The sequence below is a fragment of the Chrysemys picta genome, chromosome 1 (assembly GCF_011386835.1).
Source record: "Chrysemys picta bellii isolate R12L10 chromosome 1, ASM1138683v2, whole genome shotgun sequence".
Taxonomy (NCBI): domain Eukaryota; kingdom Metazoa; phylum Chordata; order Testudines; family Emydidae; genus Chrysemys; species Chrysemys picta.
The window spans coordinates 98,933,303-98,959,283 of NC_088791.1; the positions used below are offsets into that span (position 1 = coordinate 98,933,303).

The 25,981-nt window shown below is 41.1% G+C and overlaps 1 protein-coding gene across 5 annotated transcripts in view; it reads right to left on the reverse strand.

The window, feature by feature from the left end:
- The window catches only part of CRY1 (cryptochrome circadian regulator 1), a 440,250-nt gene that overhangs the window by 370,985 nt on the left and 43,284 nt on the right, over positions 1-25,981 (reverse strand). For 2 of the 5 annotated variants that reach the window (XM_065581559.1, XM_005300804.5), the window contains exons 5-13: positions 23,426-23,514; positions 22,854-22,994; positions 22,453-22,764; positions 12,537-12,688; positions 12,228-12,430; positions 11,308-11,403; positions 10,142-10,237; positions 9,019-9,090; positions 8,829-8,933 (exon numbers count right to left, since the gene is read on the reverse strand). In XM_065581559.1, coding sequence (XP_065437631.1) covers positions 8,833-8,933; positions 9,019-9,090; positions 10,142-10,237; positions 11,308-11,403; positions 12,228-12,430; positions 12,537-12,688; positions 22,453-22,764; positions 22,854-22,994; positions 23,426-23,514 — 1,262 coding nt within the window. In that variant the 3' untranslated portion in view covers positions 8,829-8,832. The remainder of the gene's footprint in view (positions 1-8,828; positions 8,934-9,018; positions 9,091-10,141; positions 10,238-11,307; positions 11,404-12,227; positions 12,431-12,536; positions 12,689-22,452; positions 22,765-22,853; positions 22,995-23,425; positions 23,515-25,981) is intronic. The other 3 variants (XM_065581567.1, XM_042843603.2, XM_042843604.2) reach the window with 2 other exon arrangements.

Genomic DNA, 25,981 nt, shown 5'->3' on the forward strand with positions numbered 1-25,981 from the left:
GGAAACATTGGCAGGCATTGTGGACTGCCCTCAGTTCCAGGAGGTTGATGTGTAAGGTGGACTCAGTGGGCATCCATCTGCCCTGTATAGTGTGCTTGCATAGATGCGTTCCCCAGCTGAGGAGGGAGGCACTGGTGGTAAGTATCACGGTAGGTGGAGGTTGAAGAAAAGGGACCTAGCACAGACATTGTCGGGACATGTCCACCACAGTAGTGACTCCTTGACCTGGGTTGGCATGGACAGGAGTTTTTGCATGCTGTGTTTGTGAGAAAGATATACTGTATGGAGCCAGCCCTGAAGACACTGCATGTGCAGCCTTGCATGTTTGACCACAAACTTAGCTGCAGCCATATGTTGGAGGCATGTACGTGCTGGGATTTGGGGGCATACTGGGTAATTGAGACTAGTTGTGTTATCGCTGGGAACCTGTGAGGTAGTAAACACACTCTTGGCCTGGTTGGCATCGAGTAGAGCGTCAATGAATTCCAGTGTTTGCACTGGGGTTAGTGTGGACTTTTCAAAATTGATAAGGAGGCCCAGTTTTGTAAAGAGGATCATTGTAGTGTGGACTGCTCGGAGCACTTCAGTCTTGGATGGCGCTTTGAGAAGGTAGTCATCTAGATATGGGGAAATGATGATACCTTGTTTGTGGAAGAAGGCCACAACCACTGCAAGTACTTTGGGAAAAACTGACAGAGTTGTGGATTGTCCAAAGGGTAGTATCCTGTGCCGGTAGTGACTGTGGCCTACAATGAATTGTAGGAAATGTCTGTGAGCAGGATGTACTGCAATATTAAAGTATGCGTCCTATAGGTTGAGGGCCGAGAACCAATCCCCCTGTTCCAGTGCTGGGATGATGGTGGATAGGGTGACCATCTTCAAACCTTGTCGTTTGACAAACTTTGCTGAGACTGCGAAGGACTAGGATGGGGCACCAACGACTACACTTCTTTTGTACCAGGAAGTAGTGAGACTAAAAACCGCGTCCTTTGTGTTGTGGAGGGACTTGTTCTGTGGCTCCCAGTTGAAGTCATCAGCTCACCTTCCCCTCCAGGATGGGCTCCCCTAAGAGGGGTCCCTGAAAAGGGATGTAGAAGGGGGTTAGAGGGATGGTACAACTAGGAAGGGAATGGAGTAGCCTTCCTTTACTATTTCCAGGACCCATCTGTCCAGATAACGAGCATCCAAGATGGTAAAAATGGAGCTAAGCGGTTGCCAAACTGTCGGTATGTAGATGGCATTACAGATGGTAGGGGCAACTGGAGCAGGCAGGAGGTTTTCTGGACCTTGTTCACACCTTCAAATTTGCTGCTTATTAGAGTGTTTGGGCCAGTGTCCCTCGGGCAGGCGACGGTCTGCATCTGTCGGGAAGTCGGTGACGACGGTGTTGGTTGTCAAACTGCTGCTGTGGGTAGTATGGCTAAGGGCGAGATGGTGGAGAGAGCTGATATTTTCCCAATCTTTGTTTTGGCTGCCGTGTATATACCAAGGGATTTTAGAGTGGCTCGGGAGTCTTTCAGTGAATGTAAGGAGTTGTCTGTGCACTCAGAAAAGAGTTTTTGTCCCTCGACTGGGAGATCCTCGACCGTATTTTGCATCTCCTTAGGGAATTCTAAAAGGTTCAACCATGATACACGTCGCATTACTACTGCTGTAGCAATGGACTCGGCAACTGTGTCATTTGAGTCTAGGAAGGGCCTGCAGGGCCATGCAAGCTATTAAGTGACCTTCCGAAATGAAGGGTAGCAGATGAATAGGATTTTATACCCAGGATATCTAAACATTTCCAGTTCAGTCAGGATGATTGGATTGGGATTGGCAGCCCTTCTCTTGCACTGCATTTGATACGAGGGAATTCGGGGCAGGATGCGAAAATAAAAACGCCACATTTTTTGCTGGCACATAATATTTCCTATCTACCCGTTTGCATGTAGGAGGGATAGAGGCTGGAATCTGCCAAAGAAGGTTTGCAGATTCAAGTAGTGAACCATTAATAGGTAGGGCAATTTTTGTTGTTGAGAAGGTATGGAGAATGTCAATCAGTTTATGTTGTTCCTTGACCGCCTCAAGTGGGATCTTTGTTTCATAGAGTGGCTGACTCCCTAACTTCTGAAAGTGACGAAAATCATCAGCCACTGTGGGAGGTGGTGGCATGATGGCTCCATCAGGTGAAGCTGAAGAAAACGGGAGGACCAGAGGTACCTTCCCATCCTGCTCTACTTCCAGTTCCTCCTCCTGGTATTTGTGGGGACTGTGGTTCTGGAGGTCGATAGATTGTTGAGGAGGGGTGGATGGAGGTCGGCATGTTTGCAGTGGTGGGGGATTACTGAATTGTGCCCAGGGGTCCCAATATGGTCAATTAGGAATATATGGTTGCATCCATGGGGGGCCCCTGAAAAGGCTGGGTGCCCGGAACTGCAGCAGGGTAAGGCTGGTAAGTTGATGTCAATTGCCCTGATGTTGATGGGAGCAAGAGAGTCTTTTCATCTTCCTCAACATCACTAAGGAAAGGAGGTCCTGTCCCTGTGGGAGAGTGCGAAGAGTGTGTTGATTGAGAAGTGGTGAGACTTAGGACACTTCCTGTCTGAGAAGTGGAGAATCTGGAATGTCAGATATAGTGAGGTCTGACAGCTGTGTGAATTCCTGTGGGTGATCTCTCCTCAGTGCCTGTGTTGAACATGGTGCTGAGGTGTGATATGGAAAAGAGTCAGTGGATTGTGCCAGAGAGCTTTTCAGAGCTGTAGCTTTAGTAGTAGTTTGCAACCCTTACGGAGTCTCTCAGAGCCAAAAACTTCAGTGCCGTGCGCAGCGTCAGGGCCAAGGGCTTCACTGGAGCCAGCTGTTTTGCCTGTGGCGGTGCCGACAGCATCCTCGGCACCAGAAATGGACCTGGAGCTGCCGAGGAGGTAAAGGGCTTGCTTCGGTCACCCACAACAGGCGGTGACGCCAATAGCAGCTGTTTTGTCCTGGTACGGTCCTTAGACTTCCTCTCAGGGACTGAGGTAGTCAGTCTAAGAGCAGCTTTGTGCCTCTTCTCAGAAGCCATTCGCACCACGGATCTAGCTGGGGATGGCATCCCTGCAGTTTGCGCCTCAGGAACTGAAGGAGGGAGACTGCTATCTTCTTAGTGTCAGCCTGGTTAGAGGATGATCTTCCCTTACTTGGGCAAGGAGAGTGAGGGTTGGCAGACGACCTTGCTGAGCGTGAGGGTCTCTCCAGTGAGGAATAAGAACCGGGGTCCGAAGCTGGTCGCAGGGACTTTTCCATGAGGAATAGTTTGAGTTTAAGGTCCCTGTCTTTCCTTGCTCTTGGGCTTTAAGCCCAGACAGTGGGAACAGTTCTGGGAAACCTGTCCCTCTCCCAGGCAAGGGATACACTGTGCGTGGCTGTCCATTATAGAGAAGGCGATCCCACATGACACACACCACTTAAACCCGGAGGAACCAGGAATAAGGGTCAGGGAATAGCTTCGCTGATGGGAATTAGGGAAATTTTTTTTTTTTTTTTTTTTTAAGGATGAAAGAGCTAGCTAACTACAAGAGGGAAAAACAGGTAAGAGACTATCTAAATAATGAAGTGTGCTCTGCTAACTGTTCCATTCCAGAATGCAGGCGGTAGAGAGGGAACTGAGGGCAGTTGGACCGCACAGCTCTATTTATACTACCCGCACACAGCGCGCGGGGAGGGGAGGTGCACATGTGCTGTTCGACGGGCACTGCTATTGAAGATGTCCGGCTCCAGACGCAAAGGCGCTGTCGCGACTACAGTGGAGCATCCATGGGGACATCACTGGAAGAACCACCACCAGTGCAGCACATCCACATTGCTTGATATATGTAAGATAGCAGGGGGTGGAAGTGTAGTGCAGAGCAAATGGAGCAGGGTCTCTAGATTCCATTCCCAATGCTTCAAAGAAGCTAGTAGGGTGATGGAGATAAAGAATCAGAGGACACTGACTTAATTTGAGACAGAGCCACAGAAATCACAGTACAGCATCAATAACGTACTGCAATGTCTTTATGAAGATGATGTGTCAACATGCAGTAACACTGGGTGCAAGATGCATTAGATCTTACCATGAGAAAACTAATAGTCCTGTCAAAGAATTAAACTTGCAGTTATGGCCCATTATGCTTAGCTAAATCCTCCCTATCACAGGAAGAACCCAAGGAATGGAAAGTGTAAAAAAAACATATGGCTATGACAGCATGAAAAAACACACTACATGCTACTCTTTCACGTTAAGAGAAATTAACAGTGGTATGGATCACACAAAGGTCTTGGCCTTGAAACCATGCAGAGCCTGAGAATCTAAGAGGAGCCAAACCCTAAATGCACATCTTAGGACATCCATACGGGAGTGCTTTTCTTTCTGAAGTCCTGTCCCACCACCGCAAGGCCATTCACTGTCCAATCCCATACAAAGGGAAATTACTTACCTTGTTGTAACTGGAGTTCAAGATGTGTGGTCCCTATCTATTCCACTGTGGGTACGCATGTGTTCCATGCGCCTGAGACCAAAGAAGTTTTGCAAGTAGTGTCTATTGGTCCATACCTGCACCCCTACTCTTCCAGTTTCTTCTCTACTGTGAATCTTGCCAAACTCCGAAGAAGAGGTGAAGGAGGTTGGGAAGTGGAAGACAGATAGGGACCACACATCTTGAGGAACTTCAGTTACAACAAGGTAAAGCAATTTCCCTTTCTTCTTTGAATGCTGGTCCCTATGGATAACTGACAAGCAGTACTCAGAGAGGAGGTGAGTGCAAGAACACAGGTGCCCAAACGATGAGTCAACGGCAGAGTCTTGGACCCAGGAATCATGCCTCATGAATGTATGGATGAAACTCCATATAGGTTGTCCTGCAAATGCTAAGCAGAGATGCTAGAAGTGGGCTGTAGTCCACGAAAGCTTATGCTCTAATAAATTTGTTAGTCTCTAAGGTGCCACAAGTACTCCTGTTCTTCTTTTTGCTTCTTGAAGTGATGCTTCTGAGGCTGCTTGTTCTCTTGCACAGTAAATCTTTACCCCATGTGAGGGAGGAAGCTGTGCCATCTGATAACAGAATAGGATATACCCAGAGATCCACTGAGAAGATATAGCTTGACCTTAAACTCACTCTGGAATGGAAATGAACAGTCTAGATGGCTTTTCTGACTGGTTTTGTTCTCTGCAGATAAAATGACCATGCTCATAATTCGTCGAGAGAATTAAGTCTCCTCTCCTCACTAAAGGCATAAGGCTTTGGAAAGGCACAGGTAAATGAATTGACTGGTTTATATGAAATGTTAGAACAATTTTATGAGTAAATTTTGGATGTAGTTGGATATAGAGACTCTGTCCTTGCAGGATATTGTGTATGGCTATTAGGACCACAAGTTCACCTACCTTTCTGGCCAAGGTGATAGCAATGAGGAAGGCAACATTTATCTACAGGTGAGACGTGAAACACATAGCTATTAGTTCAAAGAGTGGCTTAGTAAGACATGAAAGTACTAAATTAAGGTCCCAGTGAGGGGCTGGTTTCCTTACCGGCAGAAAGGTTCTGATCAGAACCTTCTGGAAACTGGCTGTTGGTGGGTGAGTAAAGATTGAATAAAGCCCCGATGGTGAGTGATGCACTGATTGTGCCAGGTGAACCTGTGGCAAACTATGGGAAAGATCCATCATCTTGAGAGTAAAAGAAGAATCTAAACTAGCAAGAAAAAATGATTACTTATCTGTATGGTAACAGTTGTTCTTCGAGACGTGTTGTGAACACATACATTCCTCTGTAGATGTTTGTATACTCAGTGCAGCAGCACCACTACGCAGTGCATGCTTCCCTGATCTCCTCATGCCTTCAGGTGAGATTATACAAGCGGAGTATCTGCTGCCTTCTGCTCCGTTCCTTCACATTGCTGTATGTAATGTCCGAAGTAGTTTGGAAGGTTGGAGGGTCATGAAATGTATGTGTGCACAACACATCTCGAAGAACAAGAGTTACTATACAGGTGAATAACTTTTTTTCCTTCAAGTGCGCATATACATTCCACTGTAGGTGATTCATCAGCAGTTCCCTTACAGGTGGAGGGACTTTGGATCATCTGAAGAGAGATTGGCAAGTCTGTATTACTAAACTGGTATCATTACAGGAGACTTGAGTGATGGCATAATGAGTGGAAAAGGTATGCAGACAACCATGTTGCTGTCTTGCATACAACAGCTATTGGAACATTGCTGAGAAAAGCTGATGAAGTGGACTGAGCCCTGGTGGAGTGAGCTATTACTCTTGTGGAGGAGTGTAGCAGAGCTTAATGCAGTCAGAAATCCAGTGAGATTCGCCAAGACAACGCGGATTGACCCTTAATGTTCTCAGCAAAGGCTACAAAAAGCCTGAGGGAAGTCCTGAAGGAACCAGTGTGGTCCAAGTAGGATGCCAGGCTCTACAAACATCCCACATATAACTTGTTTCCTTAGTTTTAGACAAATGAGGTTTTGGGAAAACACACTGGAAGATTGATCGTTTGGTTTAAATAAAAAGCGGACATTACCCTAAGCATAAACTTATGGCGTATCCTAAGGGAATATGGACCCTTGTCCACATGGAAGGCCATGAAAAGAGGGTCAGCCAGAATAGCCTGAAGTTCTGAAACTCTCCTGACAGAAGTGATTACCACCAAAAAGGTCGGCTTCATAGACAAAGATAATGAAGTTGTAAGCCATAGGCTCAAAAGGGGGTCCCATGTGTTTGGAGAGGACTAGTTTAAATCCCATACAGGTACAGGAGCAGACAGAGAAGAGAAATGTTAATCAGGCTATTCAAAAAATAAATCAAGAAATGAGAGGATGAACTGAATGCTGATTCAGGTGGGCAGGATAACATTTGTAGGAGGCTTCGAAACCAGAATTGTCTGAGCCATTTGGGGGTGACAAGGGTGACTCCATGCCCTGTGCTGTTGAATCTTCCATAGAACTTGAGGTGGTAGTGGGATGGGACAGAAGACACATCTAAAGTGATCTGTCCAAGGCAATAGGAGAGCACTGCCTCTGGAGTGCTTTTCTTGAGCTTCTCTGAAGCAGTATATGTTGCATTTCCGGTCTGCCTCCCAAGTGGGGGTTTCCCCCACTGAAAGAAAATGCTGTTCACCACCCACCTCATCATGGATGGCAAAATGCCTGCTGAGGCTGTCTGCCAATGAATTCTGGGTTCCTTGAAGGTACACTGCCAAGTAGGGTGGTGTGGTTCTTGATACACTAGTTCCATAAGATGACCACTTCTATATACGGTTCCTCTGGTCTGGTATATGATTCCCCTGACAATGGGAAGGTCCAAATCCAGCTCGATCAGTGGTGCCATCAGTTCCATTGAAGAAAAGTCGTGGCTAGTAGGCAGGATGGGGAACAGATTTCTCCCATAGCCTGCATCTCCTCAGGGGGCGGGGGAGGGAATCAAAATCTATTCAGTGAGGGCTGGTTCAGACAACACAGGAGATTGTGGATATGGGAGAACAAAGTTGTCTTCCAGAGTGGTATACATTTCCAAATGGCATGCGGTTCTATCTGGCTGTACAGATGGAGCTGATGTAGGAAGGCTCTGAGTTGTCAGATGCATATGGCGTTGTGGTGGTATGGACGGTGGATGAGGTTCCTGATGAGTGCTCTTTATCGGTACCAGTGATTCATGGTCTCTTGACCTGGACAGGATCACCAGCAGAGGTAGTGCCAGTGCAGAGTCCCATAGTGGCATAAATTTGCTCCTATGCACCTTTTTATCATAGATCTGGGATTTAGGATGTCCTAAGTCGTTGGGAGCTGGGCACAAAGACCTGCCTGACTTGGACAGGGAGAGATCTGTCCTCTTTGGAGTGGACTTAGAGGGGAGATCTGCTTCTGTGCTTATGAGAGCATGCTGTGCTCCTGCAAGGAACCCCTGATGAAGGGTCCATAGGCATATTCTCGATCACTCCTCCATCAGGCTTCACACCAGGACGCAGACTCCTGGATGACTCTGGCTGATGTACAGGGGGTTTCCTCGACTTAGGTCTGACTGGGGCTTCGTAGCCTTTTCCATGAGGTGCTTTTTAAGCCAGAATTCTTGCACTTGTAGGATCTAGCTAGGAAAGGAGTGACAGATACTGCATCTGGAAGAGACAGGCACTTCCCCAAAGCAGTACACGCAGCGCTGGTGGTTGTCTCTGACCAGAAAGGTGCAAGCACAGGAGATAAAGCTTTTAAAGCCAGATAATCTTGACATAATCTAATTCACATTCTGGGATGCACATGAGTCCCCAGGGAGGGGATTTTAACTATCCATTGAACTATCCATTGCTATACTAATAGAACTATTAAAAACATTAACTATACTAAAGATAAAACTGGTAAACTTTTAAATATTTACAGGTTTTAAGGATCAGGCTGAAGAGAAACAAACAGCACTGCACTGGCGACTCAGATTTAGGCCATGGCGCGGTAAGAAGAACTGAAGAGGCCATCAATTCTCCCCAACCCTTATATACTTGGTGCAGAGCATGAAGGGAGTAGAGGCACAGGCCCTGACCTATGGATACTGCTTTCAAAAATTCTCTAGTCTAAGGCGCATGCACACCCACAATGGAATACACATAGGGACCAGCACTCAAAAAAGAACTTGCTTTTCAGCCTTCTACTCCTAACACAATTGTGTGCATGAGAAAGCGGAGCACAGCTGCTGTTCCTTTTCAGGCACATTCAATCAGTAGTTATGTATATTTGCTCCCCTTTATACCATGCAATGTTGTACATTAATGGGTGCAAACACTATATAGTAATTTAGCTCCCTAACAAGATGTTTTAGAGTTTCCTTTCTTACCAATCTAATTAGTGCTCTGTCGCTGGACTTTCGGCCCAATGCTCTGAGTTTCCTTTTCTGGATTTGGGCGTTTCCCAGTGCTGATACCAGTGCTTACTGTTCTTCCTGAAAAATGAAATCAACATCTAACTTGATAAACTATTTTGCTTTTTATGTATCCAAATGACATCTTTTAAAACATAAAAGTCACCTTGTTGCAGTAAATGTGATTGCTGATGGTCTCCCTGGGCATAATGTACAATACTGTTGCCTTGAGAATAACCTGTTAAAATACAGTACACATTTACTTAAATCATTCCTGTGTTTTCCTTTTATTTATCACAGTTATAGGCCTGTACCCATTAAACTTTTGTATGAACAAGGGGAGCCAAACCTTGAACTCCCAAACACAGAGACATCTGGCCAGAAATCATTCTTGTTCGCAGAAAAATTCTTGTACTAAAAAGTCACACACACACACACACACACACACCTTTTCTAACTGCTACAAACTTTAGTTTTGACACTGCCCAATCATCCTTTTTACTATTCTCAAGATAACAGGAGTCAACAGCACAACTAAACTGGGATGAACCAGAATTTTCTATTTCATGTAAATTGCCCAACAGCCCTCGATACATCAAGAGAACAGGTACTGCAGAAGCAAGAGCAAGTTTTCCTATTCTGCCCAAACATTTGCTTCAGCCATGTTCTGGAGGCCTGTAAGGAGTGAGAGTGAAGTCCTGTCTCCACATCTGTTCTGTCAACCCTCAACCCCTGCTGAGATTGCAATGCGAAGCCAACTCAAGTAATGATTTTGTGATGTGGATACCTATTTGACAACAACTGTATTTCTAACTCTTTAAAAAATATTTCTTCTGCCTGTTCACCCATACAAACAGTGGGCTCTACACAAATTGCTGTCAAATGCACAAAGTAAACAAATGGAAATTTTACTTCCTTCAAGCTCTCAGCTGTAGTGATCTTGGGTGTTATTTGTAACAGGAGACAAAAAGAGATCTCTGATTTCTATGCTGGTATCCTACCAAAGACTACTGTAAAATATCCTTACCCCAACCCTGAAAACAAACAGAGCTACTATTGTTCACAACTTGATTCTGGAGACAGCTCTTTGTATTTGAGGCCACAAATTAATATCATGCTAAATGATATAATCACTACACATTTATGTTTCAACAAAGAAAAGTGAGCCAAGCTCAATTTTAGAATTCTGCTGTCACCACGGAAAAAATATCAGAGATATTTATAGGATTTTAACAATTTCAAGAATCGTGAGAAATGTCTCTGAACACATTTTATTTGCTAAATAATACCATGCTGCTGAATTCCACTTGATCCTGCATGTGAGTCTTCTAGGGAACATGTCTGAACGCCCACTGTATGACCATCATTGCTTCCCATTTGAGCGCCTGAAAAAAGGACATTTAAAAAAAAATATTTTCAGCATAGAATACAGCACAGATCGAACATTTAATAAATAATTAAGTGTAATGTTTGAAAGTCTATAATGTTTGAAATATGTACTTACTGTCTTGTACAAAATGGGAATGACTGAATATTGCATTCTAAAGCAATAAAGGGTTCTGTAAGGTCAAATTTTTGAAGACTTTTTTAATGTAACCTTGAAAGTTATGGGGAAAATTTTATATGTCCAAGGTATTGCTCAAACAAATTCAGAGCCTGTGCATCAACCAGGTAGGTGAGACTCAAATTCCTGATACGAAAAGTACAAATGCAGTTTATGTACACAAGAATTTGATAATGCAAGATCGTCCCCTCGTTTTGTATGCTGGACTGAAGCCCCTTTAAAAGTTTTGCCTTTGATGTTTAAGTTTCAAAGCATGTTTTTTATTATTCCCTATATTCTGTATATAAAATACTAGCATCTGTACATCACCTAAAAAATGTCTGTAGGCTAAAAATATTTTTCATTAAAACCCAATTGAAAGTTATACATTATATATTGTAGGTATGTGGGGATATTTTACCATCATTATTTGTACTGTGGTGGTGCCTAGAGTATCTAGTCCCCAAAGTACTAGGCATGGTACAAATATAGCAAAAATGGGCCTTGCCTCAAAGAATTTACAGTCTGATTTAATCTATTATGTTACCACTGTCACAAGGTATTAATGATTCCTAGGAGGGACATATATGTACAAATGTTTTGGAGAATTGCTTGAAATGTATTAATACTTTTACAAGGGTTAGAACATTCCTCTCTAAAGGTTTACTTACTTATGTTGAATATACCAATTCTTCAGATGAGCGGCTTATCAGCATTTATATAACCATGCAAAAATTAACTATGGTGGAAGAGTGGATCTGAAAACGAACATTCTTAAGAGCAGTTTTCACAAATATACTGTTTTCGTGAGGGTAGCTGTTTCTACATAATAGCATGCTAGGGGGCTCACTTAAGGAATTTGTGCAACTTCTCAGTTCCAATACTTTTGTCAGAACAGGAGATTTTACTTACCACTTGCACTACTACAACCAGAGATGTTTTCTCCTGGTGAATATCCCATTAGGCCACCATTTCCATTTGGGTTAGAAGGCACTGTTGCAAGAAGACCTAATCAAGGAAACAAAATTAATTGATAACAATATTGAGGCAAGCAAATATATTTTGATTTGGTATATATCTTCCCTTATCTCCCAAGAGTATTTTCTTTAATAGTTTAACTTCATCAGTGGAGAGAATTATTTTTTTCTCTCTACTGTAAATTGGAATATCTGTCCAAGAAATTTTAGATAATTATTTTACTTATCAAAAAGTCAGTATTATTTTTGCAAGAAACTTTAATTGCGTATGTTAAATATGGTGTATTTTAGTGCAAGAGACATCACAAGTTACTTCATATCTATGCATACCCTGTATGTCAGCCATTATTTGGACAGGCAGGTGTCAACAAATGCACATGTTGCACAACAGTGGGCGAAGTGGACTTTTTTAAATAGATGGAAGAATGTAAACAAAGGGTTACAATTAATTTCTCAAGATAAACCACCATGTTTATGAATAGCAGATTGTACAGTTAAGGTTACAAGACCTTTTCCACTGTAACTTTTTCATGCAGTAGTTCTATCTGGTAGTAAAATTAATCTATACAAGACTAATTTGATGCCCTGGAGATGACATGACCTTAAAAGAAACTTCAGGACTAACTCCCTAGGCAGGTGCAGATGAGATACATTGCAAAGGGCTGGGAAGAGGTGAGTGAGCAGGAAAAAATAAGTGTTACCAGTACACTGCTCTTATAATCCACTTTAGTCAGTTAATGAGGCTACCCCTGACACTGGGCTCATATCTGGCCACCATGGCTACAGAATGGGTTGTCACAACTAGAAGGGGAGACAAAACCGCAAATAAATACATGAAGGAGACTACTGTCATACCCAATCCTCTGTATCGTGAAAGCTGCTGGTAGATTTGTTTCATCCTCTCAATATTCAGGCGGCTTGCCTCTGCATGATTTACCATTGGTTTAGGATAATGAACTCCTATTACACATTTTGCAGCCTTCTGGATGCTCTCTGGGGCATTCCAAGGATCGTATATGTATTTTGCAGGGAAACCTCTAAGTATAGGCAAATAACGTCTTTAAAGAAAAAAAAAAAGTATAGTTTAAAACACACAGCTGTTTGAAACTGAGGTAACTTTAATGATAGCTTTATATTTCTGGGGAGGATTGTACGTGAGATTACCTGATGTAATCCCCATTAGGATCAGTTCTTCTGCCAAAACTCACAGGACAGTAGCAGTGAAAAAACTGCTGAAAAAACGAACTACAGGAAAGCCACATCCAGCTTCCAGCATTTACACTCCAATCCGCATCAAGTAGCAATTCTTCAAAGACCTTGAGAAATAACAGTATCAAGTTATTCTAAATGTGTTAAATTTTTCCAGAAACACTCCTAAGCATTGCTCAGCTATCAAGATGTCAGTACAGGAAACTATGCTCTTAAACGTTGAAATCCTACCTTTTCTGACATTTGCCCAGACTTGGTAACATCTAAAAAGTGCACAATACTTACACAAGTACCTCTTTATAAGTCCATTCAAGTGGGATAGTGGAAAGAGGTATGTCTGGCTTCTACAGCACAGAAGTTGGACATATTTTGCACAAATCCATTTTACAGATTGAGGCAAAACTGAGGCAAAGAACGGTGAAATAACTCGCTCAAAGTCACCTAAGTAGGCTAGTGGCAGAGTTAGGAATAGAACCTAGGTCTCCTGAATCCCTGTGCTGTGCTCTATCCACTAGGCCACACTGTCTCTGGTCAGGGGTGGAATTTTCTTTCCCAGTTAGCTCTGTACGTACTCTACTAGAAAGCTACATTAATTTCCTAATGCTTTCTAGTGAGAAAGTTAACTTTTATAGCTTTTTGGAAGATGTTTCAATTAACTTAACAGTTAACTTAATAATTAGCGAGACAAGGTAGGTGAGGTAATATCTTTTATTGGATTATTTCTCTTAGTGAAAGAGAGAAGCTTCTGAGCTTACACAGAGCTCTTCAGGTCTGGGAAAGGTACTCAGTGTTACAGCTAAATGGAACAGACTGTTATACATGAGGATACATCTGTTGCAAGAGACCATTCAAGGTGAAGTTAACATTTAATAATTACTTATTCTAAAAAATTCTAGAACTTAATAGCTTTGACATATGAAGGTTACTTACAACTGGAGTTCTTAGAGATCACTGCATAGTCACTCCTTGGGACTCATACCGACAAGTGCAGGATAGTAGAACCTTCTATTAGCAGTGCTCATTAGGCACCCGTGTTCCCCTGCCCACCCTGTCTAGCACTTGAGCACATTCGGATGATGAGAGTTTAAAGGGGGCATGGCAACATTGCCCCCTCGGTTCCTTCCACTGCTAGAGCAGAAAACCCAAGATATTTTAATTTGGACTCTGCAGGAGTGGGGAAGGTGGTCAGGTAGCATGAATATGCAGAGCCCATCTCAAAGAACTCCAGTTACAAGTAAGTAACCTTCATTTCTTCTTTGAGTGTCCTCAGCATATCCCCACTCTTGGGATAGTCTTGCAAGCAGTACAGCAAATTGAATAGAGGGATGCGGAGTTCTAACTAAACAAGGATTGGAGTACCAGTCTACCAAACTGGGTGTGCAACTGGGATGCCATATTCAATGCATAATACTTTGTGAAAATGTGAAACAACTTCCACGTAGCAGCTTTGCATGTCTCAATAAGGGCAATATGTTTATAAAAAGCCACAGATGTAATTACTGCTCTAGTAGAATGAGCTCTGGACAGGCTAGGAATGGTGAAAGAAGCTCTTCTGTAACATTCTTAAGTGCACTAACCTATCTAGACAGGGGGACTGAGAGAAATGGACTTTACCTTTAGAGTTACCAGCATATGAAACAAATAACTTGGAAGACGATTTAAAAAACTCTTTGTTCTATCTAAGTAATATGAGAGTACTCTCTTGGTATCTAAAGAATGTAATCTAAATTCTCCCCTTTAGATGAATGAGGCTTTGGAAAGAATAGATTAATGGGCTGATTTACACGAAACTCAAACAATTTTAGGAAGAAATTTAGGGTCTGGTCTAAGAACCACCACGTCCTTATAAAAAGTGCATGAGGGGGAGGGAGGGTTCCCACCAATGCATGTAGTTCACAAATTCTTCTTGTGGAAGTAATTGCTATCATAAACACTGTCTTCACAGAGAAGTGAAACAAAGAGCAGCTAACTATAAGCTCAAGTTAGACAAGAGATGAGTCAAAACTAAATTCAAATTCCATGGAGTGACAGGGTCTTGCACTGGGGAATACATGTTCAGTAGCCCTTTCAAAAAGTTTTTGACCAATGTATGCAAATAAATATATTATATATTTTTTTCATTAATGCGAGTATGGTATGCAGCTAGATGAACCTTAATGAAGGGCAGAGGCAACCCCACTCTTTTTAAGCATAATAGATATTCTACAGTAAGTTGTATTGGAGCTAACACCAGGTCAAACACTTTTCCCAGTTGCCCTTAAAACACAAAAACAATCTTCTTCACTTGAACCCATAATTTTTTTTTGTAGTTGATAGTTTTCTGGAATTAATTAAAATTCTTTGCATCTTTCTAACTCTGTCAAAGGCCTATCGCCCAAGCTCTCAAATTTAACGACTGAAGATCTGGGGGAACAACCTTCCCCTCCTGGTGGGGTAGTAGACCCATTGATAACGGGAGAATTCTGTCATTACCTTTGGATAAATGAAGTCATTCGGTGTACCACTGTTGTCTTGGCCACTCTGGTGCAATGAGAATCTTGCCTTACCTTTTTTATCACTGGGGAATGAGGGGAAATGCATACACTGAACCCTCCTTCCCAATCTAGGGGGAATATATAGGTCAATGACAGGCTGTCCAAGCCCGATTTTGAGCAGAAATAGGGACAATTCATATTGAATCTGGTTGTAAATAGGTCTCTGTCCGGAAATCCCCAAAGGCTAAAAATATCCTGAATTACCATATTTTTTAAGAGACCATTTGTTTGTCTGCAAAGAATCTCTGCTCAGCTGATCTGCAATCAAATTATGTTTACTTGCTCTTACAAGGCAATTGAGTGTACGTTGTGCTGGATACACTAATCCCAAAGTTTTACTGCCTCTTCGCAAAGTTAAGATAATCCAGTTCCTCGTTTGTTCACATATGTTGCTGACACGTCCGTGGCCACCTGAATTACTGCATTTCGCAGCTGAGAGAGAGATGCTCTGAAAGCTAACTGGATTGCCCTCAGTTCCAATACATTTATGTGTAACAGGGATTCTCTGTTATTCAAAAGGCCTCAAATAAACAGACTGCAAAGGTTCCCTTCCACCCTGTCTTTGGAGCATCTATGGTTACTGTTATTAATAAAGAAGGAGAAGGAGGGCTGAACAAAAACTCCTTAGAGGGCATTTTGAGGTTCCAGCCACCACCTTAGCAAAAGACAAATATTCCTTGGAACAGTGAGTAATTTTTGCATGCTGTCTGTAATGGGTCTGAAATTCCTTTGTAGCCAGTGCTGAAGATGTCTCATTCTGAGCCCAGCATACAGAGTCAAATATGTTGTGGATGCCATCAGACCCAACAGAGTTAACAAATAAACTATCTTCTGAGAGAGATGGAATACTCTTCCTTTTATGGAGTCGAGAATCACATCAATGAATGGAATCTTTTGTGATGGTGTGAGAAAAAGACTTTTCTTTGTTTATAAGAAGACCTAGTGTTCTAAACAAAAAACATGAGCAATCCAAATGGCTTTCTGTAATTCTTCTTTGGATGGAGCCTTCAGAAGCCAACTGTCTAAATACAGGAAGACGGAAAAAAAAATTCTCCTCATATATGCTGCTAACAGACCCATGCATTTGGTGGACTCTGGGTGTGGTAGAAAGGCCAAAAGGTAGAAGCCTATACTAGACATGGTTTTATGAAAAAGTGTCTCTGAGATAAAGAGTACCAAACCAAACAATTGAAACTTCCTGATGAACCTGTTTAAAGCTCTGAGGTTTAGATTTGGTCTGTCATCTCCACTCTTTTTGGGGATTAGAAAGTTCCCAGAGTAGAATCCCTTGTTCCTGGAACCTAATGGAACTTCTTCTATAGCCCCAGATTGCAAAAGACCTTGTGCTTCTATCCTTAAGTTCTCATGGGAAGGGTCCCTGAAGAGGGAGAGGGGTGGGGGAGTTGCATGGTAGAAGAAATTTGAATTGGATGGTATAATCTTATTTTACTGCATCTAAAACTCATCTGTCCAAGGGGATATTTGTCCATGGACTGTAGAAATGAGAGAGACTCTTTCTTAAAAATATGGGTGGTATTTACTGAAATTGGTTTGATGCCTTTGTCCATCACATTAAACCCGCGGTCTGACATTAGGCAAGGAAGATGTAATCAAGAAGTTTTGTCCTCATCCGTGGCTTGCAGGATTTCTCTTTCTCCCCTGGATATGAGAGGTTGTGTGGTGTTGTTGATAATAATGATGTCTCTTAAAGGTATAATAATAATAATAATAATAAAGAAGAAGAAGATAGAAAGTACACCGGACCTTTGCTAGGACGCACGTCTATAGAACGCGAATTCGGATAGAACGTGGTAGCGGCCATGGATCCCAAATTTAAGTACAGTACAATTTTTTTTTGAGTTTTAAGTGACCTTGGTGTTCATTACCTTATGCATACAAGATCGTTGGAGGAAAGACACATATACTATATCACAGTCTGATGAGGAATTTGACTTCAAGGGTTTTACAGAGGAGGAAGTTGGAAGAACAGACATGGAGTGGATGCAGGAGCTGTCCCAGCAACTATACGGGCTCAGGGTAACTGTTCTGCCACAAAATATCACGTCCTGGATAAGAGGCGACGATGAAGCAGAAGAATTTTGTCCCGTTGCTGAAAGTCTAACAGATGATCAAATTCTTCAGGCAGTATGACCAAACAACATTCCAGAAGCTGAAGAATTGGCCTTCGCCGTTGAAGAAGAGGAGGAAGATGAAGTGGACATCGTTCCAACGTCAACTGCGACTGTAGCTGGCTTAGAGACTGCTTTGAGATGGTTTGAGACCCAAGACGTTGAGCCTATAAAAATTATGCGGCTACGTAGTCTTTTGCAGTTTGCTAAGCGGAAGCAGCACAGCAGCAAAAAGTAAAAGCAACTCACCAACTTTTTAAAGAAAAAAAGTAGACTAGTTTATTGTAATGTCTACTTTAAATCTCTAATAAAGCAACACTTTTTTTCTTGTTTACGGTTTCCTTCAAGTAGGAGTTTATTTTCTAAGGTTTTCTATACTTTATGGATGTGAAGGTAATTAGTGCTACAAAAATTTCTATATACATATTTATATATACAGAGTATATAATTTTCTCTATGGCATTCCGTATGCAAAGATGGAAGTTCATGGCGCTTGAAAGCGGACAATCAAAACAAAGCACACAAAGCATTTAACCAAATTCATTAAAATCGCTTCATTTCAAAACGCAATTTCCACTGACGCCCGTGGTGAGTACTGTATCTTGTAGACTCGTTTTTCGCGACAGTTCCAAGTTTTGATGCTATTGTTAGCCCGCTATAACCTGCCAATACAAAACTACATATACCTGTATTGAAATTTCGGTCACAAAAATATAATTTAATTTTAATGCGGTCCCCGCTATAACGCTGTACTTGGCATGGATCTCAAATCCCGCGTTCTAGCAAGGGTCCGGTGTATTGTTTCTGAAATTTGATAAATGCAGATGTCCCTCTACAATAAGGAGGTAATAACCCCGTAGATCTCACAGTGGAGTGTGTGTCCATTTTCTCCAGCACTTCAAGAGTTTTTGAACTGAACAGCCCGTTTCTTTCAAAAGGTAAATCCTTAATTTTTGTCTTTGTTTCCACAGGCAAAGATGAAGATCATGTACATCTGTGGAGAGCTACTGCTGATGCCATAGCTCTTGAAGTGGTGTCAGAAACATCAAACAATGCCCTATGGGCATGTTTTGCCACATTCTGGCTCTTCTTCATGAGAGCGGTTGTTAAGCTTCTCTGATCCTCTGAGAGGTTCTTGGTTAACATTGAGATCTTCTCCCAGAAGTGAAATTAATATTTGGCCATTGCTGCTTGATAATTGGCCACATGCATGTTTAAAGAAGCTGGCAAAAATAATTTTCTCCCTAGGGAGTCCAACTTTTTCCTCTCTCTGTCAGAAGGAGTTGAAGTCATCAAACGTAGACCTGATCTGGATCACCAAACTGTTACTGCTACCACTACAGAATTAGGCTGAAGGTGCACATGAAAATAGGAGAACCCTTCATTGGGACCTGACATAATTTATCTGCCTTTTTTTAAGCTGATTGACATGAAGATGTATTGGACCAGAGAGATTTTTATAGCTGCCAGAGATCTTCCAAAATGGGCAATGGGACCTTACTCTTTACAGTACAGCCCAAAATGTCAAAAAACAGATGCGTGGTTTCTTCCAAAGCTACTGATGGTAATTTTAAACTTGATGCCACCCTATCCATTAGCTCATGAAATTAAAATCACATCCTCAGGACACACTGCTGCAATTACACCCACATTTTCGTCAGGAGATGAGCCACTGTCAACGTATATTGTTGTTGAAATTTCTGTAGAGGAGATGTTCTCTGATACTCTTCATCAAATAGTGTCTCCTGTAGCAAGGATGGGGAAAATTCTCTAGGTGTCAGAGCCAGGCCCCTCAGTTCCGGTGAAAGATGTACCAGGACTGAAGATTCATGCTTCATAAAGTGACAGTGGTAAGCTCAGGTTGACCAATATGGCTAAGGACTCCAAGGTCATACAGGGCAATCCTGCTGGTCACTCCAATCCTTCATTATATTCTTTGTTCAGAATATAAGGTGCCAAGAAGGGAAATTCTGATCTGAAAATGATCAGATCCCAGGCATGCTCGTGGGATCTGGCTCTACATCTGTGGATCCAATATTGAAGCAGCAAGTGAAGTGACCATGATAGGCATCTGGATCATGTAAAGTGGTGACAAGTCCCTTCTTAACGATCCAGTTGAGGGTCTTAGATTGTGGAACTGATACTGGAGATTCTCTGCATTTAGTATCCCATCTCAGGCTCTTATCAGGAGAGCCATGAGAAACAGTCAGAAACCAGTTCCACAGAATAACACATTAATTTGAGTCATATCGGAGGGTTTAGAATTGGTCAAATCCACCAGTCTGGAACTGGAACTTAGTGCCAGGACCAATCCCTTTGGTGTTGCAATTTTCTTGAATTCAGATGTACTCAGAGCTGATTCAGGCCTCCCATCCTTATTTTCCTTTAGATCCTTTAGAGTTCTTGGATCCCAGAAGCTTGACAGACAAAACCACCAGTAATAAAAGGTCTAAAGACTCTTTTGCCTTTCTTTGCCAGCCCAAGATGTGAATGTGCTATAGATGGATAATGGCGCCCTCCAAAACATTTTAAAACACTGAACCTGCAGGTCAGATACCAGGAAGACCTCTGGGCACAACATGCACTGCTTGAACCGGTGTTTCTTCATACTGGGATCAATTGTATTGAAAAATAAGTTTTTCCTTAAATCCACAATCTAATCTAAATCTAACCTAATGTATAGGTTACAGTAAAAACTAACTATAGACTACGAACTATAAAACTATTAACTAACAACATACACTAAGATGCAGGCAATAAGTATTAGTGGATCATGAGATCTGTTGGTTCACATTCTTTTACTGCTGCAGCTGGAAGGAAATGAGGTGCCAACAGTGCCACAACCTCTTTAAATCTCACCCTCAGAACATACTTGAGCACTAGATGTGGTGTGCAGGCGAGTGTGGGCACCTAATGGGCACTTCTACTAGAAGATTCTACTATCCTGCTGCACCAGTCCCAAGAGAGGGACTATGTAGTCGTAGAGGACACTCAAAGAAGAATTTCAAATTTCCAGTGCTTTCTATAGAGAAAGCCCAGCTGATCAATCCTAACTTGCATAAAACAAGCTCCCCTGCTTAGACGCATCATTAAGATTGTTGTCTGAAAGAGAGAGAATCTTATTCCTTGAAGGAAAATACTAAAATAGTGAAAAGGTTTTCTAAAGTTGCTTTGAAAGTTCCTTTTCAATACATATATTCTTATTTAGCACACATTTTAAAAGTATTCAGTGAGTAGTTACTTTTCCTTTAAAACTTATATAGAACATCTTGTGATTAGGTAACAAACAATCTAATTCCCTTCCCAGGACAATAGTAAACCACAAATATTAATGTGATCCATGACTAGAATTAACATGTTCTGCTAGAAATCAGAAATAAAATAGTAAAGTTTAATACACAGCAAAAAAGTGCGTGTGGGAGGGTAGGGGTTATTATTAGGTCTTTTCTTGCTAAACTTGCATTTAATACTTCATTCCAAATTCACTATTAGAACACTTCAGAAAGCTAAAAAGTAGAGTTCAATCAGTATCAGTTAACAAGAGCTATTTAAAGAAGATATTAAAAAAAAACCTATAAACTGTTACATGAATACCTGCAACTATGCCTTTTTATTAAAATAATTAAGTTATGTATTTTCTGAAAAAAATTAGTTGAAATGCTTTTTAAGCATTTTTAAATTGAAGTGGCTACCAATCTAACAAGTTTAGACATACAGGGTGGGTGAGGTAATATCTTTTACTGGACCAGCTTCTGCTGGTGAGAGACAAAATGTAAGTACACAACTGGTCCACTAGATGCTCCCCTTCAAGCACACTTGCTAAGATTGTATAACACACTACCTAGAATTAGCAGGAGAGATTCACTCTCACCGGCACAGAGAAGTATCATTTATTTCTTCTTGTACTACACAAATATGTTCCTCTGTACCTTGGGTTATTTACTCCAAGGGTAGGCCAAATAATAACTGTAATATGTACAATCCAAATGCACAAAGATGTAAGTTATAGGCATACAGACATACAATTTACACATGTATAAATTGCATAAGACAAGCTACCTTAGGATTTTTCATGCAATTACTTTCATAACCAAGAGTGCTGTTTACATGTGAAACAGGAAGAAGGAAGTGAACACAACTCAGTTTCAAACAGTAAAAACTTTGTTTAGAACTGTAATTAGTTAAAAAAAATTGTGACCATATTTAGAGATTTGTTTTATTATCTGAAACACAAACAAAAGCAAGGACTGAACAAAGAATGATGCAAACAACAACAATGAGACTGACACAACTTTGTACTCTGAAAGGCCATGTCTCCAGTTTTAGGAAGATTTGGTACTAGTTAATTGGACTAATTAATTGTGATTACTCACAAATCATGTTGTCCAACATGTATGGGTCTGATACGGCCAGGTGCCGAGTGTCCTCAACACTTAGGGTAGGTCTACTCTACCTGGTAGTTCGGGGGCAAACAAATCGAACTTCTGGGTTCGACTTATCGCGTCTTGACTGGACGAGATAGTCGAACCTGGAAGTGCTCGCCATCGACTGCGGTACTCCAGCTCGGCGAGAGGAGTACCGCGAAGTTGATGGGGGAGCCTGCCTGCCGCGTCTGGACCGAGGTAAGTTCGAACTAAGGTACTTCGAACTTCAGCTACGTTATTCACGTAGCTGAAGTTGTGTACCTTAGTTCGAATTGAGGGGTTAGTGTAGACCTGCCCTTACTTTCCCTCCCCCACCTTAATTCCCATCTTGTTTTCTCTACTAATCTGAAAAGAAAAGGTGGGTGGTTTCTTTTTTGGAAGGGGGGTGGAAAATATGTTTGGGAAATAATTTCTATTAGCTGATGAATAATCTGTATTTATTCTTATCATAGAAATGTAGGGATGAAAGGGACCTCAAGAGGTCATCTACTCAATTCCCCATATTCTATTTAGATTTTAAAAGAACCCATGGATTTAATAATTGCTGGCCTCAATTTTCAAACTGGGTTACCTAAAGTTAAGCACCAAAGGTCATTTCTAGACATCTACAAAAGGGCATGCTCTGCACCTGAAAGTTAGGCCTCAACACACCTACCAGAACTACATGGTTTAAATTTTTTGACCACAGTTTAAGCTTTAAAACCTACTTTGATGCATTTACCAATGGGTATAGTTTGTATTTAATTATTATCTACATCAGAAATTCATTAATGAAAAATTGTACCTTCATTCCTTCTTCCCAACTAATCCACAGGTCACCTCGAGTCAAGAAGCATGCCACAGCATGTCTGGCTAAATGGTGAATCCAACCTTCCTGACGGAGCTGTGTCATAATTGCATCAATCCAAGGAAATCCTGTCCTGCCTTCTGCCCACTTGGCCAAAGCCTCAGGATTCCTATCCCATGGAATCTGAACACAGATGGGATTTCCCTCCATTTTATCAAAGCGTGGATTATTAGTAGCTGCTGTGTAGAAAAACTCACGCCACAGGAGTTGGCCATAAAGGGAGAGGGGAGGGGATCTGTTCTTCTTTACCTGAAAGGCATCACAAAAAGAAAACACATTTTATGAGATTTTTTTTCACTATATATAAACATGAGTATCTGACCAAGTTGAGTTCATACCTTTTTGTATAGGTCTGTTAACTTGAAATAAAAAAGGCGACATGACAGACAGCCAAACCGCAGATAGGGACTAAGCCCTGTGGGACTTGCAAGAAGGGAATTTGCATTCATTCGTGGTCTTTCAAAGTTTGCTACCCAAGCCTTAGAAAAAGAAAAACAAATTGGCAGAATACAGACTAGATGATTCACAGGCAGAGAAGATTATAAAGTTGAATATACAATTGAAACATAACTGATGATTAAGAAGTTATCTTTACAGTCACTTTTTGTGACTTTATTGAAGGTATCTCCACTGGAAAAAGGGTTCATATATTTTTCAAAACTACATGAGATGTTATCAAATTTTCTTCTAGTTGTTCAACTTTTATAAAAGTTGAAAGTCTAAATTTTTATTGACTTTTAAAAATCATTACAAAAAATAAAATAGCTATTTAATCTGTATCAGGATATATGTCTTTGGTTGTAGTTTCCTGGAAATTCTGTTCTTCTTTTCCCCACACTTATTTGTAACAGTAATTAACCATGGTTTTCAAGATGCCAATTTTTGCTTACAGCAATGATCCGCAATGTACCTTTCGTTCCAAGTGCCTTTCCAGTCGTGTGAGAGCTTCTGTTTCTCCACCTGGCCACACTGCTGAAGGCAAACCATCTGTATCAAAACCTGATGAGTGAATTAAAAGAACAAAAAAAAAAAAAAAAAAAAAAAGCAAAAAAAACACACATTTTTTAATACTGTAGCACAAAGAAACAGTAGTTATCCCTATTCTTGGAGAATAACTGTATCATGGTTTGAGAACATCACAGGATAGCAGAATACAGCTTTTAAAACAATGTTTGCCAAAGTGACAAGTCCTAGCAAACTACTTTAGAACACCATTTACCTGCAACCAGCTTAAATATGATTTTTATGCTCTATTATAAAAGGCAAGGGTAGACAGATCTTACTTCAATTCCTTTTTACATTTCCCTCGGCATGGACAGTTTAAAAAAAACAAACTATTTTCATTTTTGTTTACAGTTTCATTTTTGAGTTCTCAGCTCTGTAACATTTGGGATGGAAGAACTACCAAGGTTTTTATTTTTTAAAGAGACAACCTTTTCCATTAGATTTTGAAGAATGCATAACAAAAAACAGCCAAAATGGAAACAGCTTGTTTTGACAAATTTTAAATTTGAAACCAAAATTTACAAAGACAAGTCTTTATATTCTCCATGTCCACTGAAGGTAATCTGCCGCAAGGGATATTTAGCTTAGATGTTCGATATTAGGAAAAACGTTCCAACTGTAAAGATAGTTAAGCACTGGAATAGGCTTCCCAGGGAAGTTGTGGAATCCTTGTCATTGGAGGTTTTTAAGAACAGGTTTACTTGGTCCTGTCTCGGCACAGGGGGCTGGACTAGATGGGCTCTTGAGTTCCCTTCCAACTCTAGAGTTCTATTATTCTATTCTACTGAAAAACTGAGTGTCTGGGAGCAGAGCAGAGAACCAGGGACTAACTCAGTAACCAATGAGAAGGGTATGCTGCATAACAAAGGGATGCAGTAATCAGTGCAGTACTGTCACTGAAGTAAATGCTTAAGAGTTTTGTTAGATTGGGCCTTAAAACTGCAATTTTTGAAATGGATGAGGTCAACTTGAAAATTTGTATGACAATTCTATACCTGCTATAGTGACAAATTACACTCAAGAATACTGTAACAAGAAGCTAGTAATCCCCCGAGATTGAAAAGACATTTGTTACAGGAGCAGAAAAATCCTTATAAAAATGTTTTTAAATGATTTGTAAGGGTCCGGACATATTTAAAAGGTATTCCAGGAGAAACTGATGGTGAATGTCAAAAAGTTCAATTTGTCAGTATCTCTGATTCAGCATGCTATGTTTAGTCTGACATGTTTTCATATGTGCACTTGTGTTTGCCAGATTCAAATAACAATGGTAATGAAACAGATCATTACTGTAAACAATATTATATAAAAAATGATGTGCAAAGTTGTTACTAAGTGTTTAATTATATGCTAAATTGATCAAATACATGTTTTACTTTTTGTTTTATTAGACCCAAGTTGTGTGATTTGAATTGAACTGGACTAGACAGCGCAGTTGAGGTCTGACAAGATTTTTCCAGACACCTATGGTGACAACCTGGAGGCAAAGTCATATTTGCTTGTGTTTAATGGAAGTGACTGAAGATTAAATACACTACAAATAGAGTGAGGATAAAGGAGTCTTATTATTTTACTTCGTTTACTTCATGATAATGTCTTTGTGACTTTGCAGAAACAGGTTTTTAGCAGTTTTGTATGAACACAGGGTACTATCCTGAAGCACAAAGATAGGGAAGGTGTTCAATGCAAAAGAGGAGCTGTAAGTATCCAAACAGAAGTGTTGTAAGAAAGACACGAGAAGTAATTCTTCCGCTCTACTCCGCGCTGATTAGACCTCAACTGGAGTATTGTGTCCAGTTCTGAGGACCACATTTCAGGAAAGGTGTGGACAAATTGGAGAAAGTCCAGAGAAGAGCAACAAAAATGATTAAAGGTCTAGAAAACCATGACCTACGAGAGAAGATTGAAAAAAACTGGGTTTGTTTAGTCTGGAAAAGAGAAGACTGAGAAGGGATACGATAACAGTTTTCAAGTAAATAAAAGGTTGTTACAAGGAGGAGGGAGAAAAATTGTTCTTCTTGACCTCTGAGGATAGGTTAAGAAGCAATGGGCTTAAATTGCAGCAAGGGAGGTTTAGGTTGGACATTAGGAAAAACTTCCTGTCAGGGTAGTTAAGCACTGGAATAAATTGCCTAGGGAGGTTGTGGAATCTCCATCATTGGAGGTTTTGAAGAGCAGGTTAGACAAACCTGTCAGGAATGGTCTAGATAATACTTAGTCCTGCCATGAATGCAGGGGACTGGACTAGATGACCTCTCGAGGTCCCTTCCAGTCCTATGATTCTAAGAATATTAGCCAGTACAGTGTTTTCAAACAAGTGTGCTCTGAAGTGTGGTCTGATATCATGGGAAGATGGTTATGCTGCAGGAAGCCAAAAAATATAGGGTTTTACCTCTCCATCTAGCCTCGTACAAAAATAATAAAAAAAAGTCTTGAAGTCACTTGTTTAGGCTTTCCACCT